This window comes from Nicotiana attenuata, chromosome 1 (genome assembly GCF_001879085.1).
Source record: "Nicotiana attenuata strain UT chromosome 1, NIATTr2, whole genome shotgun sequence".
Taxonomy (NCBI): domain Eukaryota; kingdom Viridiplantae; phylum Streptophyta; class Magnoliopsida; order Solanales; family Solanaceae; genus Nicotiana; species Nicotiana attenuata.
The window spans coordinates 52,765,722-52,780,317 of NC_031989.1; the positions used below are offsets into that span (position 1 = coordinate 52,765,722).

At 38.5% G+C, this 14,596-nt stretch overlaps 1 protein-coding gene across 1 annotated transcript in view; it reads right to left on the minus strand.

Annotated features, from left to right (window-relative positions):
- The window catches only part of LOC109226712 (wee1-like protein kinase), a 5,955-nt gene continuing 3,951 nt past the window's right edge, over positions 12,593–14,596 (minus strand). The window contains exons 9-10 of the mRNA XM_019391558.1: positions 13,311–13,664; positions 12,593–13,013 (exon numbers count right to left, since the gene is read on the minus strand). Coding sequence (XP_019247103.1) covers positions 12,918–13,013; positions 13,311–13,664 — 450 coding nt within the window. The 3' untranslated portion in view covers positions 12,593–12,917. The remainder of the gene's footprint in view (positions 13,014–13,310; positions 13,665–14,596) is intronic.

Genomic DNA, 14,596 nt, shown 5'->3' on the forward strand with positions numbered 1-14,596 from the left:
AGGAACTACCCACGATAGCAAGGAATTCAATTTAGGTCATTTTTTAAAAAGTCATCAAAAGTCAACACCAACGCCCGCTTGGTCCAAACCCGAAATTCGGACCAAAACCTGATCACCCATTCACCCCCGAGCTCGGATATATGATTGGTTTTGGAATCCGGCCTTAATTTGAAGTCTAAATCCCCAAATTTCGAAATTCCTAAGTTCTACCCAAAAATCCCCAATTCCACCATGAAAACCCTAGATTCTAGGATGAAATCTTGTAAAAAGAAGTTAAAGAGTGAAAGAAATTAGTTAAGAATCACTTACTTATGATTTGGGGAAGAAGAAGAATTTGGAAAATCGCCTCTTGTGTTTTAGGGTTTGAAAAATTGAAAAATGAATGAAAAATCCCGTTTATATAGCACCTCTCTGATCTATACTACGCGGTCCGCAAAATCCTAAGCGCGGCCGCGAAAACTCCATCGCGGTTCACGTAGTTCGCACCGCAGCCGCGTTCCTCTACTGCGGTCCGCGAATTTCCCACCGCGGCCGCACTTCCAAAATCCGTAACCTGCAACTCGGCGACTATCCAACACTAGATTTTCTAAGCCTAAAACATCCCATAGCCTGTCCTAAATTCACCGAGACCTCGGGGCTCCAAACCTAACATGCACACAGGTCTTAAAACATCATGCGAACTTGCTCGAGTGATCAAATCGCCAAAATAACACCTTGAACTACGAATTTAGCACCAAATTGCATTAAATTTTCAAGAAAGTTCGAAACTTCTATTTTCTCAACCAAAGGTCCGAATCACGTCAAATCGGTTCCTTTTCTCTCCAAATTTCACATATAAGGTACAAATATCATAACGGACATGTACCGGGCTCCGAAACTACAATACGGACCCGGTATCAACAAAAATCAATTATTAAACAAATTCCTAAAACCTTTATATTTCCAGTTTAACAATTTTCATCAAAAATTCATTTATCGGACTAGGGACCTCGGAATTCGATTCCGGGCATACACCCAAGTCCCATATTTTACTACGGACCCTCCGAGACCGTCAAAACACGGGTCCGGATCCGTTTACTCAAAATCTTTGATCAATCAAGTGAATACATGTCATACTTATACATTCTTCCCGTGGGACATGCTCCCACGACCTTCCGCGCCAGGTAACAAGTCTGCACATCCATCTCACCGGCCACACTGATGTTATAAGGCAAATCAAGAATCTGCAATTAGTACGCAAAGCCTCTTACACAGGGCACCGATCTTAGGTGTCGCTAAAGATGATACCAGCTTACTCTAACCATCAGAATCCTTCCTTGCTCATCCAAGCTCGTGACATTCCTTTCAACACTGAACCGCAACCTTGATCCTTAACTTTCAAATTTCATGCTACTCACTGCACCTAATCATGCAAATACGCGAGAGTACCAGAATTTCATCATAACTCGTCAACCACTAATAGATTAAACACTTCATCGTATAGAAACCTTTCACTTTACTCGTTTCAGGAGAATTATTGCAACACATGACAGAATTCCCATAACCGCAGAAAATACAATCCTCAAGTAGTGGTCCAAACCACCATAACTCTCTCAGTATCCTCCTACACATAACATGCCATAATACTCGAATGCATCCAAATACAATCAACTACGGCGACCGTCAAACCTCGCACGTTCCGTCCCAAATCACATGCATAATTCAACACTCTGAAGGAACTGATCATTGCCACCATCATGCCAATTCAACCATTGCTAGCTGACCCATCTTTTCCCAATTTATTCTTAACTTGCCTTAGAAATAATAATAACTCCATTCATTACATCATGAACCTAAATCCGCACTCATCCCGAGTGACCTTATTTTACGAGACCATGTTGTCCCAAATCCCACGAACCATCTCATACCCTCCTTGTGCGCATATTCTCACCTTCAACTGGTACACCCATTCTGATAATTCCTCCATGAATCCCAAGTCATTTTCTCCCATTCCTCTCACGTTATGTCGCAGACCAAAGATAACACAGAACACTCCAATCCCCTTTCATAATCCACTACAAAAGCTCGATACTCAACCATACTACGGACTCGAAATCCTCAGGCACCACACATTAACTTTTGAATCCACTAGGACCGTTGTTGAGAGTCACCCACTCTAACTTGTTCCCAAATATGATTAAACTCCAAGGCTCTGCTAGCACATGAACACCCTTCTCAAAGAAATGCCCGGCCGAATCACCTTTCTTGTAAATCACCTCTACATGAAGCATAAATCTTGAGTCTTCCCAAAGCCTGAGCGTGAATCGATAAGGCCAACTATAACACACATTACTCAAATTGCTTGCTCAAATTAACACTGATGTTCTCTTTCCTTAGTCCTAATAACCCATCAATATGCCGATAACCAGAAACCTCACAAGTAGATAACCATACAATCCAATCGTAGGCGGTAGGACTCTCCCACTTAGCTTGAAGCTACTATTGCATAAACCTGGAACCCACCAAGATTCTTTCTTCATCGACATGATCCTACACAATCAATTCGCCTGATTCCTCGAAATCCTTCTATTATCCTTTAATGAACACTCTGAACCACTAGCCACATTTACATATTCGACTTCTTACTGGATAGCCATTAGGATTCTTCGTAGAAGCTTCATCAACACCACGCAACCGCCGTCAACACTAGGAACACCGATTCGATCCTGAACCACTGCACACTGCAACCTCGGACAGCTGCTTCCCCGACACCATACCCAATACTCTGCCCCAAAGGCGAATTGAAGGGAACCATAACACTGGCGAACTTAACACATTCGATCAAGGGCGATGACACCACATTACTGATGGAAGTTCTACCACACCCGAAAATACCAAGTTCTCGTTACCTCATCAACCCAAGCCTGAACATTCATAGTCCGACTGCCTTTCCTCCGCCGGAAATAAAATTCTAATCTCTAAATCTTGCATTGAGTAAACATCCCTCCAAGTCATTCACTGCTTCAACGCATAGACAAGCATCCTACCATTACAGCAATACTATGCGATAGCAACGCACGAATAGTCATACCAATCAATGCCAAATCTCAAAACCTTAGGTAATACTGTTACTGAGCTGAAACAACAAAACGGCCTTCCACAAGGCGACGACAATATCTTGAACCACATATGTAGTACCATTATAATTCCTCAATTCCCGATTTATAATAAGCGCTTCACGTCGCACAATATTGAGTAGGAAAGAAACAAAGGCATAAGCCTCAAAGGAATCAAACCGCACGATGAGGAATCAAGAAGGGAAGTGCTCCTAACAGCCCTGTAGCCTCTCGAAGATAAGTACAGACTCTATACCGATCCACAAGACTCTACTAGACTTGCTCATGACTCGTGAGACCTAAGCGAACCTAGTGCTCTGATACCATGTTGTCACGGCCCAAAATCTATTAAAGAACGTGATAGCGCCGGACACCACTGTCAGGCAAGCCAACACTAAATAGTTAATTAAATCCTCAATTAATATTTTTGAAATTATAAATTTTACGTCAATTTAACTTTTAAAAGATGAACGTTAAAGAATAATAATAATTATTTTCCAATTTCAATACTAAATATCCCATAATCATCCCAGAGCCCGATGTCACAAGTGCATGAGCATTTACTAGGAATTAGAAATACAATGCGATAACTGTTCGGAATACAAATTTGGACAGAAAAGAAAACATAAGTACTTTGAAGGAGACTCTGCTAGCTGCGGATCATCTCGTAAGATGCAGCTCACCTAAGTTCCCGTATCAACCACGCCATTGCACCCACGAGGCCACTAGACATGCATGTGCCTGTACAACAAAACGTACAGCAAGTGTAGTATGAGTACGAAAACAACGCGTACCCAGTAAGTATGATAAATCATGGATTTACAAGGCGACTGCAAACTCAATAACATGAAGCAGGTAACAATTTTTTTGTTAATAGAAATTTCCAAATATTTTTTCAACTTTTAACAATTTACATCCCCGGCCAATGAGGCCACATAAATTATCAATAATTCCAAAACAATCAATCAAGTCATGCGCAAATCATGCCAAGGTCGTACGATTCGATCCAACATAATATTTAATTGTGCACAGCCGGAGGATCGAATGACACAAACCATAGATGCATCTTTTTAATCTGCCGAGGCATTCAACTCGTTCCACAAAAGATAAGCACATGCAAACAACCAAATCAAGAATTTGTTAAGGGTTAATGTTTCAAGAAATATCAAATTGTCATTGACGGTCAAGTGGCCTGCCCTCAACTCAAGTAGGCGGAGTTTACCCTTTTTAAATTCCTTTATCATGTTCCAAGATGGCTTAGACAATTAAATTAACACGTAGGATGCATGCATCGCAAATACCACATGATTTGGGTCCTAGACTACCCAAACATAAGCATAATAGTAGCTACGCACGGTCTCTCGTCACCTCGTGCGTACGTAGCCCCCACAAATAGAAGCATGTAATAATTTAGTGCAACTATGGGGTTAATTCCCTCTTACAAGATTGGAAAGGAGACTTACCTCGTCTCAAGGCCTACTTTCCGGTCCAAGTATGAGCTCAAACCCCCAAATCGGTGCCGAACAATCCAAAACTATTCAAATGGTGTATAAACCAATCAATATACGCTCAAAAACTCATATTCCAACTATTAAGGTGATTACCCAACCCTAAATGCAAGATTCCTAAAATTCACCCCCCCCCCCCTACCGAAACCCATAACCTTATGAAGTCAAATATATGAATTTTTACCAAATTCCATAACTATTTTCGTGGTCAAATCTCATTTTTATCCAAAATTTAGGTTTTCATCTAAACCTTTGATTTCACCAATTTTTACATTTTAATCTATCCATAATCTATGTATTAAACTCATGTTGTGTAGAAATTACTTACCTCAAAGTTCTAGGTGAAAACTCTCTTCCAAAAGCTCCAAAAATCGCCCAAGAGATGAAAGGAAATGAGCTAAATGGTCTAAGTCTCAAAACTAATAAGATGTGCACAAGCCTCAGATGTCGCATTTGCGACACCTGGTTCGCAAATGTGACGGTCGCAAATGCGAACATGGGCCTCCACTGCCAAGGTCGCAAATGCGACCAATGAGTCGCAAATGCAGACTCTACTGAGGTCGCAAATGCGGACTCTGCTGAAGTCGCATATGAGACCAAAACATCGCAAATGCGAACTCTGCCTCAGGTCAAGCTCCATCACAATTGCGAAGCCCTTCTCATAAATGTGAGGTTCGCAAATGCGAACAAATTCTCGCATTTGCGAGACCTGCAATTGCTGCCAAGAAACACCAGAAAAACTGAGTTTTTCTCATCCTCCTGAACGTTCGAAACTCACCCGAGCCCTCGGGGCTCCAAACCAAACACCCCCACAAGTCTGAAAAACATAACACGAACTTGCTCGAGGCATCAAATCACATCAAACAACGTCGAATTCATGAATCGCACCCCAATTCAAGCTTAATAAACTTTAGAACTTCAGCTTTCAAATTCGATGCCGAAACCTATCAAATCACGTCGGATTGACCTCAAATTTTGCACACAAGTCACATTCGATATTACGGACCTACTCCAACTTCCGAAATCGGAATCCGACCCCGATATCAAAAAGTCCACCTCCGGTCAAACTTCTCAAAAACCTTCAAATTTCTAACTTTCGCCAAACAACTCCAAAATGACATAGGGACCCCCAAATCTACTTCCGGATGCGCCCCCAATACCAGAATCACCATACGAAACTATTCCCAAACTCGAAATCCCAAACGGACATTGTTAACACAAAAATACATCTCCATCCCAAATTCATGAAGTTTTTCCAAAATGTGAACTTCCACAATATGTGCTGAAACGCTCCCGGGTCATTCAAAACCTGATCCGAACATACACTACGAACCTGCTGGAACCTTCAAATCCATTCTGAGGTCTTTTACTCAAAAAACCAACCTTAATCAATTCTTCCAACTTAAAGCTTTCGAAATGATAATTTTCTTTCCAAATCAAACCCGAACTTCTCGAAATTCAATTCCGACCACGCGTACAAGTCATAATACCTAAAGTGGAGCTGCTCATGGCCCCAAACCGCCGAACGACACGCTAGAGCTCAAAAGAACCGGTCGGTTCGTTACAGTCGTAGATTTAAACTTATCTCTGTAAGGTTTTGGCACAGCAGCAAAGGCTAAGCATCCAAATGTTTTCAAGTGATTGACAAAAGGAGAAACACCATGCAAGAGCTCAAAAGGGGATCTGTTATTCAACAAAGGGGAAGAGAACCTATTTATCAAGTAAGTGGCAGTTAAGATACATTCACCCTAATATTTGACCGAAAATTTGGACTGAAAAAGAAGAGCTCGGGTAGTTTCTAATAAGTGTTTGTGTTTCTTCTCCACTACACCGTTTTGTTGAGGTGTGTGTGAACAAGAAGTTGGTGTAATATCCAATGAGAAAAATATGAAATTGTTATAGAACCACTGCCCAACTCAAAGGCATTATCATATCTAATATTTTTAACAAGGCAGCCAAACTGAGTCTGAACTAGGGGTGGGCGTCGCTCGGTTCAGTCAGCTATTATGAAAGTACAGTTCTATTTATCGATTTTTAGTTTTGTAATATTAATAACCAAATCAAACCAAAGTATTTACGGTTCGGTGCGGTTTTTTCAAGGTTCGGTTCGGTTAGTTCTAATTTAGTTTTTCGGTTATTAATGGTTGAATATTTTTATATCCGATGTAGACTACGGATCTTTAAGTCGGCCTCTGGCTAGCAGTTATAGCTAAACAAAATTGCAAAGAAAAGCTTTTTCCCTTCCAATTTCCATATGAAAATCAGAAAGCTGTAACAGTGACTAATCTCTTTGGCATGCATTCTGATACAGAAAATGGAAATACAAACCAAGAGATACACCATTTATGTAGCTGAATATAGATAGACGTGCCATTGAAAGATTTCAAAATAAGGAAAACTTAGAAGAAGGAGGTAGCCACTAACCTGAGGAAAAAGGATGAGCGACGAGCTGAGGAAGAAGGCGTCACAACAGTCGGGCGTCGGCAGCCTGTAGCAGTCGCACAGAGTGACAGAGGAGGAACCCTAATTTCTAATTTCTAAGGAAGGGAAATGGGAAGTAACGTAAGTCTTAGTCTGTAGGCTAATTAGGCTTGGGGTTTGGGTAAATTGGGTGGGCTTCAGATAGGTAACGTAAGTTTTTGACTCTCAAGAACCCATATGTTCAAACCTATTTTTCTCAACTCATACCCAAAATTTTGGTTTTTAGGTTTAACCGAAAATCGAAACACCAAAACCGTAAACCGCACCGAAAAACCAAAATTTAATAATTTAAAAATCGCACACCGACCGAATAATCGATTAAACCAAAACCGAAATTCGCGGTTCGGCCGGTGTTTTTCGTTCGACCAGTATTATGCCCACCCCTAATCTGAACCAAATGTATGAAAGTTTTAAGTATAGTGAAGGCATTTGCCTTAAAGGATAAAAGATGGGTCCAGATTGCCCTAGTATTGTCATCTACAAAAGTAATAAAGTATTTAAATCCATTATAGGTATGGGTATGGTGTGGTCCCCAAAGATCAACATGCACTAGTTGAAACGGAGTGGAATATTGAATGTTGCTCTCAAGAAAAGGTAGCATTTGCTGCCTTGCCACGGGATATATTGGGCACATAAAGGTTTTTTCTTAGGTAGCTTATCAGATAGGAAAGGAACTAATTTCATTTAAGCAAAAGGCATATGACCTAATTTTAAATGACATGCATAATCAAAAGATAAAGCAGAAGGTAAAACATTGTTAGACACATCAATTAAGGAATTCACAGAACTAGAGTGAAAACTACTCTTATTTGAATCATTAATCATGGCAGTTATGGTATTTACAAGTGAAGAATCATAGGAATCAAAGGGTGAAAGATTATCTGAGTGCAAGAGGTATAACCCCTTCTGAAGCCTACCAAGAACCACTGGATTCTTCAGAAAAGGTCCTGCAACAAGATGCAAGCAAGAGGAGGCAATAAGGCACTACTAGATGAAGCAACAATCAGAAAGAGAGAGCAAATTATGATGAAACGAAGGTACAAACAGAGAATTTGAAAGAGATATATCAGAAGAGAAGGAAAGGGTGACAGTACAGGTTACCTTAACCTTGTAACCATTAGGAAGGGTTACAAGATAAGGAAACATGTGATGTCATGTGATTTGTAGCACCTGAGTCTATAATCCAAACACTACTCTCTATCCTAGATACATTTCAAGCAAAAAATCCATCAGAACGAAGATCGGCAGAATTCAACATACCTACAAAATTTGCAGACCTTGAAACCAATTCTTGAGGTGCAGATGACACCTTTGTCTGCTGAATGAGAGAAAGGAGATGCTCATACTTCTCCTTAGTTAGCATACTACCTCCAATATCAGCCTGGATCACCTTGGAATCATCTGCGCTAGAACCCTCAGAATTCCCCACCATTTGAGAATCAGAGACTTGAGCATAAGCGGCAGATCGCTTGAACTTTGTCCCAAAACCAGTAGGGTACCCATGTAACTTGTAACAACGATCAATTGAATGCCTCGGTTTCCTACAATATTTGCAGATAATACTGGAATTGGGTTCTTAGTAGTCTCAAAATTAACTCTTTCAGTGTAGGGTTTCTAAATGGTAAAAGGAAGAGATTGACCATAGGGCTTCTGTACAATAGTGGAAAAGAGGCAGACTCGGAACTGAAAGAAGGAACAGAAGTCTGGACCTCAGCCTGACTTTCATCTTCAATAAGCAATGCATATACACTGTGAATATTAGGGAGAGGATTCATCATCAAAATGTTCCTTCTAACATTAGAACTTTAAAAATTGGTGAACTTTTTGATCTTCATCTAGTTTATGAAAACCTTCCTTACACCCACAAACACAAGGAGGATAGGTGATGGAGAAAGCCAATTCATCCCAAAGCTTTTTGATATTACTGAAATAGGAGGCTATATTGGATGAACTGTGAGAAAGTGAAGATATTTCCTTGCGTATTTGCAACACTTTACTTCCATTTGGCTTTCCATAACGTTGTTCGATCTCCTTCCATAGTTTTTGGGCAGATTGAGTATACATCACGCTTTCTTTGATTTCTAAGTTTAGGCTATTTAGAATCCAAGTTGTAAACCATATCGTTGCACCGACACCAATCCTCATATAGAAGCGAATCCGCACTGGGTTTAGCAATCGTCCCATTGATTAAACCTAGCTTGTTCTTACAGAAAAGGCCTATGAGCATACCTCGACACCAGTTTCCATATCCTAATCCATTGAAAGTACTGGCTATAATAACAGTACCAGGAGAATTTGATGGATACAAATAAAGTGGGAGGCACAGCTCTATAGTTGACGATGCAAACTCAGAAGTTGTAGGGGGACTACTCACGTTCGAAGAAGTACCAGTAGTACTCATCTTTTTTTTCAAATTAGGGTTTTGAAATGTAGGAAAAAAACAGCAATCAGTCAACTTATTTACGAAGCATAATGGAAGAGAACAATACCAGACTTCTCAACAGAGTGAAGAGAAGAAAAGAAAATCTGTGAAAAAATTCCGACGTTATCGTCGCCGGAAAATCAAAAAACTGCGATTCAAGCCACAACGGTAACACCGGAAGAATCACCACACAGCGATCTATCAAACTCCGAGCTATGATACCATATTGACAAGAAAAATGAAAATCTTTGTGACAATTTCCAAAAGCCAAACCCTAAGAACATGATTAGGAAGCAAATCGTAGAGAGAAATATCTAAGATTTCATTGATATTCTGTTTTCAGAAAAATGAATATTACACATGTGCAAATAAAATTCTCTATTATATACATAAGGAATACAGCCGGGTCGGGTCAATCACTTAAATAGAAAAGATCTGCATACTGCCTAGTTATGGAGGCCTTTGTCTTTCTTGGGACGATAGTACTCTATTAGGCTGCAACTGAACACTTTGGAATTCAATAAGTACGAGTAAGTTTTTACCGACCATTCAGCTTTATCGTATATAAATGTTTTACCCTTAAACTTTGGATGTTATTTTCTTAGATCTTGTTGCTCTATTGTCACTTTTCCATCTACCATACTAACGTTCGATTATTCATGTGGCTTTCTTGTGTTGCTGGAGCATTATCCTCCAGCACCTTCCAAAAATTATAAAACACATTTTGAATGTGAAGTTCTTCAATTGTAGTAGTGAAGCAAGCGAATTGAAAGTGTCCAAATATTGAAATTTAATCGTCCTAAATGACAACCACTACCCATTAATTCTGTAACAACAAGAAAAATATTATTCTAGTTCCAATTGAAAGTATCCCAATTATTAGGTTAGACCACTAAAGTTGGATTTCGAGGCCCAAACCAAAATGAGGGAGGAAATATACTCCGAGTACTACAAGATAAGACGAGACAAAATCCAGCGTGGTGTTTTTGGGTAGAAATGGCGTGGGGTAGCCACTATTTAAGTTGGTATTTATTTTTTATCCAGCAATTCTAATGTTGAGCAAAAATAGTCACTACTCTATTAAAATTAATTTAAAAAGATATTTTTACCCTTTCTTCCATTGTTTTTCTTCCCAAACCCTCGCTTCTCTCTCTCAAGTTCGATACCCATTATTGATCTCTCAAATTGTGATCTCTCATCATAGAGTGATTTCAACTAATTCTTCCTAATTTTGCCAAGTGATATAATTAATTACCAGTGTCGCTAAAACTGTTAATAGTTGGGATTTCCTTCACAAAATGCTTGTGGATGAAAATGAACAGAATGGGTGGCTTTCAGGATTACAAGCACCGATGATCTTTGAGTGATGAAATTTGATATATAGTATACATGAGTCCCAAAGGGAAAACTGCAGATTATCAATGTTGCATCCAAGCCGAATCTGACATCAGTCTTATATATAAATTACAATTATTATTATTATTATTATTATTATTATTATTATTATTATTATTATTATTATTATTATTATTTTGTGAAAAGATACTAATAACGTTAGGTTTTCTGCTACGTTATGGATCCTGAACTTACAGTTACAAGTTCAAAAGTTAAGGACACTTGGTCCTGAACTTCGAGTTCCAAGTTCAAAAGTTAAGGACACTTGGTCCTGAACTTAGAATTACTAGACTAACAAGCTCAAAAGTTAAGGACAATACGCCCTGAACTTACAGTTACAAGTTCAAAAGTTAAGGACAATAGGTCCTGAAGTCCTGAACTTAGACTAACAAGCTCAAAAGTTAAGGACAATAGGTCCTGAACTTAGGCTAAGAAGCCCAAAAGTTAAGGACAATAGGTCCTGAACTTAGACTAACAAGCTCAAAAGTTAAGGACACTTGGTCCTGAACTTACAGTTACAAGTTCAAAAGTTAAGGACACTTGGTCCTGAACTTAGACTAATAAACTCAAAAGTTAAGGACACTAGCTCCTGAACTTAGACTAACAAGTTCTTGTCCTTAACTTAGAGTTACAAGTACATAACTTAAGGACAGGTGGTCCTGAACTTCGAGTTCAAAGTTCAAAAGTTAAGGACATATAGTCTTGAAGTCCTGAACTTAGAGTTGCAAGTTCAAAAGTTAAGGACACTTGGTCCTGAACTTTTATGAGCAGAAGGGTGTTTTCGTCCGGACAGGTAAAGTTTATTAAAGCAGTGGATAAAGACTAAAAACATTTTAAACAGTGGCTTAAAAGTAAATACATGTGTTATTAGTGGCTAACCGTTCACTACCCCTGTTTTGGTGTACCTTGACCTAATAAGTTTGAAATCATATTCGGCTATTTTAATGTTGCTGCTTTATACTTCTTCGTCAAATCAAATAGAGCTTTGTTGGAACGGCGCCAACACACAAAAGTCGTTAAAGCCAAAAACGGAAAGAAAAAAACAAGAGTTTCTCCGTCCATCAACAAGCAAATATTTGCAATTTTAAAGTGACAAATAACAGACCCTTTAGCCGTTATATTTGCAAACTACAAATTAATAGCATGTTTAAGGAGCGAAACCTAAATTAATCATCTAGTTTTTTTTTTCTTTTGCATCTTCCTCTATATTTATGTTTCTCGAACTTACTTCATGGTAGTTCATGAAAGGAACATCACCTTGGAATTTTCAATTTGACAGTATTAACTTTCAAATGCCCGTAGCTTTTTCTTAGATACAAACTGGAGCTCCATTGGCAAAAATGTATAAACATCAGTCATCGACAAATTCGGCAAAGAACTATTTTTACAGGCACATTAGCTCAGAAATGACTAAGATAGGAAACTATTTACAAACCCACGTTGGAATGTCTGAATACCAGTGGAACAGACACTGTGGTGTTGCTTCTGATTTCCTCAATCCTTAAGGAAAGATAATCAGATAGGTACTTTTTAGCTCGAATAACACAACCCTTTCCTAATTGAATTGTAAAAAAAGCCTTAAACTTTTCGGAGGCAAAAAGAAGAAAAGAAGAAATCTGGGACACAAACTTTTGTGGCTGCCATGTCACTTTTATATGATCAACGAGGCAAGCAAATTGATACTGAACTAATCAGCTTAAATGGCGCCAAATTTCATTATGACATACAACGCACAGTTTTTGGTCCAATTAGGATACAACATTTTCTCCGGATGCATAGTACGATATTTGGCAAAATTAGCACCATCAAAATGAGAAAATTTGGTGCATGAGAATATAGCTCGTTTGGAAGAATGGTTTTTTTCCCCTCCTTATCTCCATTTAATATGAGCTATATATGGTTTTCTGAAGTGGTCAACACCAGAGATGCTGCACAAGTAACTGCAGCTTTGAATTCTGGCTCTTTGGCGAAAGTAGCTCTCAACAAATCTGAGAAAAAGGTGATTTACATGGCTATTTACTTGTTAGCATTTCTTTGACATCTTTCAAAGATTGGATTATCCACAAGGTCTTTTGCAGAAGGACGGCGTGTTGGATCTGGGTCCATCATTACCTGACAGCATTCACATTTGAACATAGAGAATCAGCATTTGCTTCTATAGATTATTATGGATTAGCTTCATGGTACTTAGTCACGGACAATAAAACAAATCATCTAACTAATTGTGCTTAATTATTTTGAAATATTCTTGGATAATATATGGTACATTGTGCATATTACTGTTGATACCTTCAAGACAGCATGCTGGCTGTACATGATGACAGATGATCAAGTCATATGAAAAGGAAAGCATATAAGCAAATATTATCCACAGATTTATTAAGACAGTAAAAGGGAACAACTTATTACCTTGAGCAGATTCTGAAATTGCAAGGAGTGACCCGGAAGAAGTGGCAATTTCCCCTCCCTGAGGTTTAGAAAATGAGGCCCTGATTCTGGCAGTGGAGACCCTCTAATAAGTTCATATATTGCAGCGCCCAAGGAGAATACATCAACTTTGTCAAGATGATCATAGTTCTCATTAAGTATTTCTTGGGGCATATAACGTGCATCACCCTCTTCAATCGGCTGGCTCTTATCAAGAAGAGTTGCACATCCAAAATCACCAAGCTTATACACACCACTTTTCACATAAATATTATCTGGCTTTACATCTAAATGAGCTACCCCTCTCTGATGTATATATTGCAATGCCTTGGCTACCTGCATATAAGAAAACATCTAAAAAAATAAAGATTTTGACCTCAATTTGAAAAACATTTACCCTCAGCCTTCCCATCCCTAAAATAAAACACACACAGATACATAAGAACAAAACACAAGCAAGGGAAAGTCAAAAGTAAAATGAGGTCAGTAGACACTTGGAGAACTCAAAGCATTTCAAAGAAGACCAACTCAGCAACTCAGACAAGGACCAAAAGCACAAAAGATTTTGCTATACATTTCTTCTGTCTCTCAACAATGTAATACAGTTCCAGTCATGTCTCAATCTAGAGGATAGTAACAAATCATAGGATACATGAGACAAACAGCTTCTCTACCAACTAAATAGGAGCTATTTAGACCCCATATATGATCGATGGTATCAGCTCTTACACCAGATATAAGACTGATCCTATTTTTTTTCCTTTTTCTTTTCTTTTTTCCTTTTTCTTTTTTTGGTGACAACCTATAGACTGATCCTCTTTTCTCACGTGAAATTAAACAAGCACCAACTCGGAGCAGGATTTTTGGGCCACATTATGCATTTGAATGAGAACTAAGTTATTGAAGTAACACCCTTCCGGTAGAAACAAGAAGAATGGAACTAGATTTGGATATTGTATTTTCATGAAACACATTAAAAACATTACGAAATATATCATGTTGCCAGTATTAGGATGGTAGATTAGGTGCTGAATATACTAGTCTACAGTTGCTTCCCTTAATGTGTAACAGGAAATAGCAGGTGGAAATCACACTATTTTAGCAGGTTAAATTTCATAATTGGCGATATGATCATTGGTTATGTAGATAGTCCAAAATCATCTCTTTGGTATAGACAAATTATCATTGTTTTGCAAGATATATATATATATATATATATATATATATATATATATATATATATATATATATATATATATATATATATA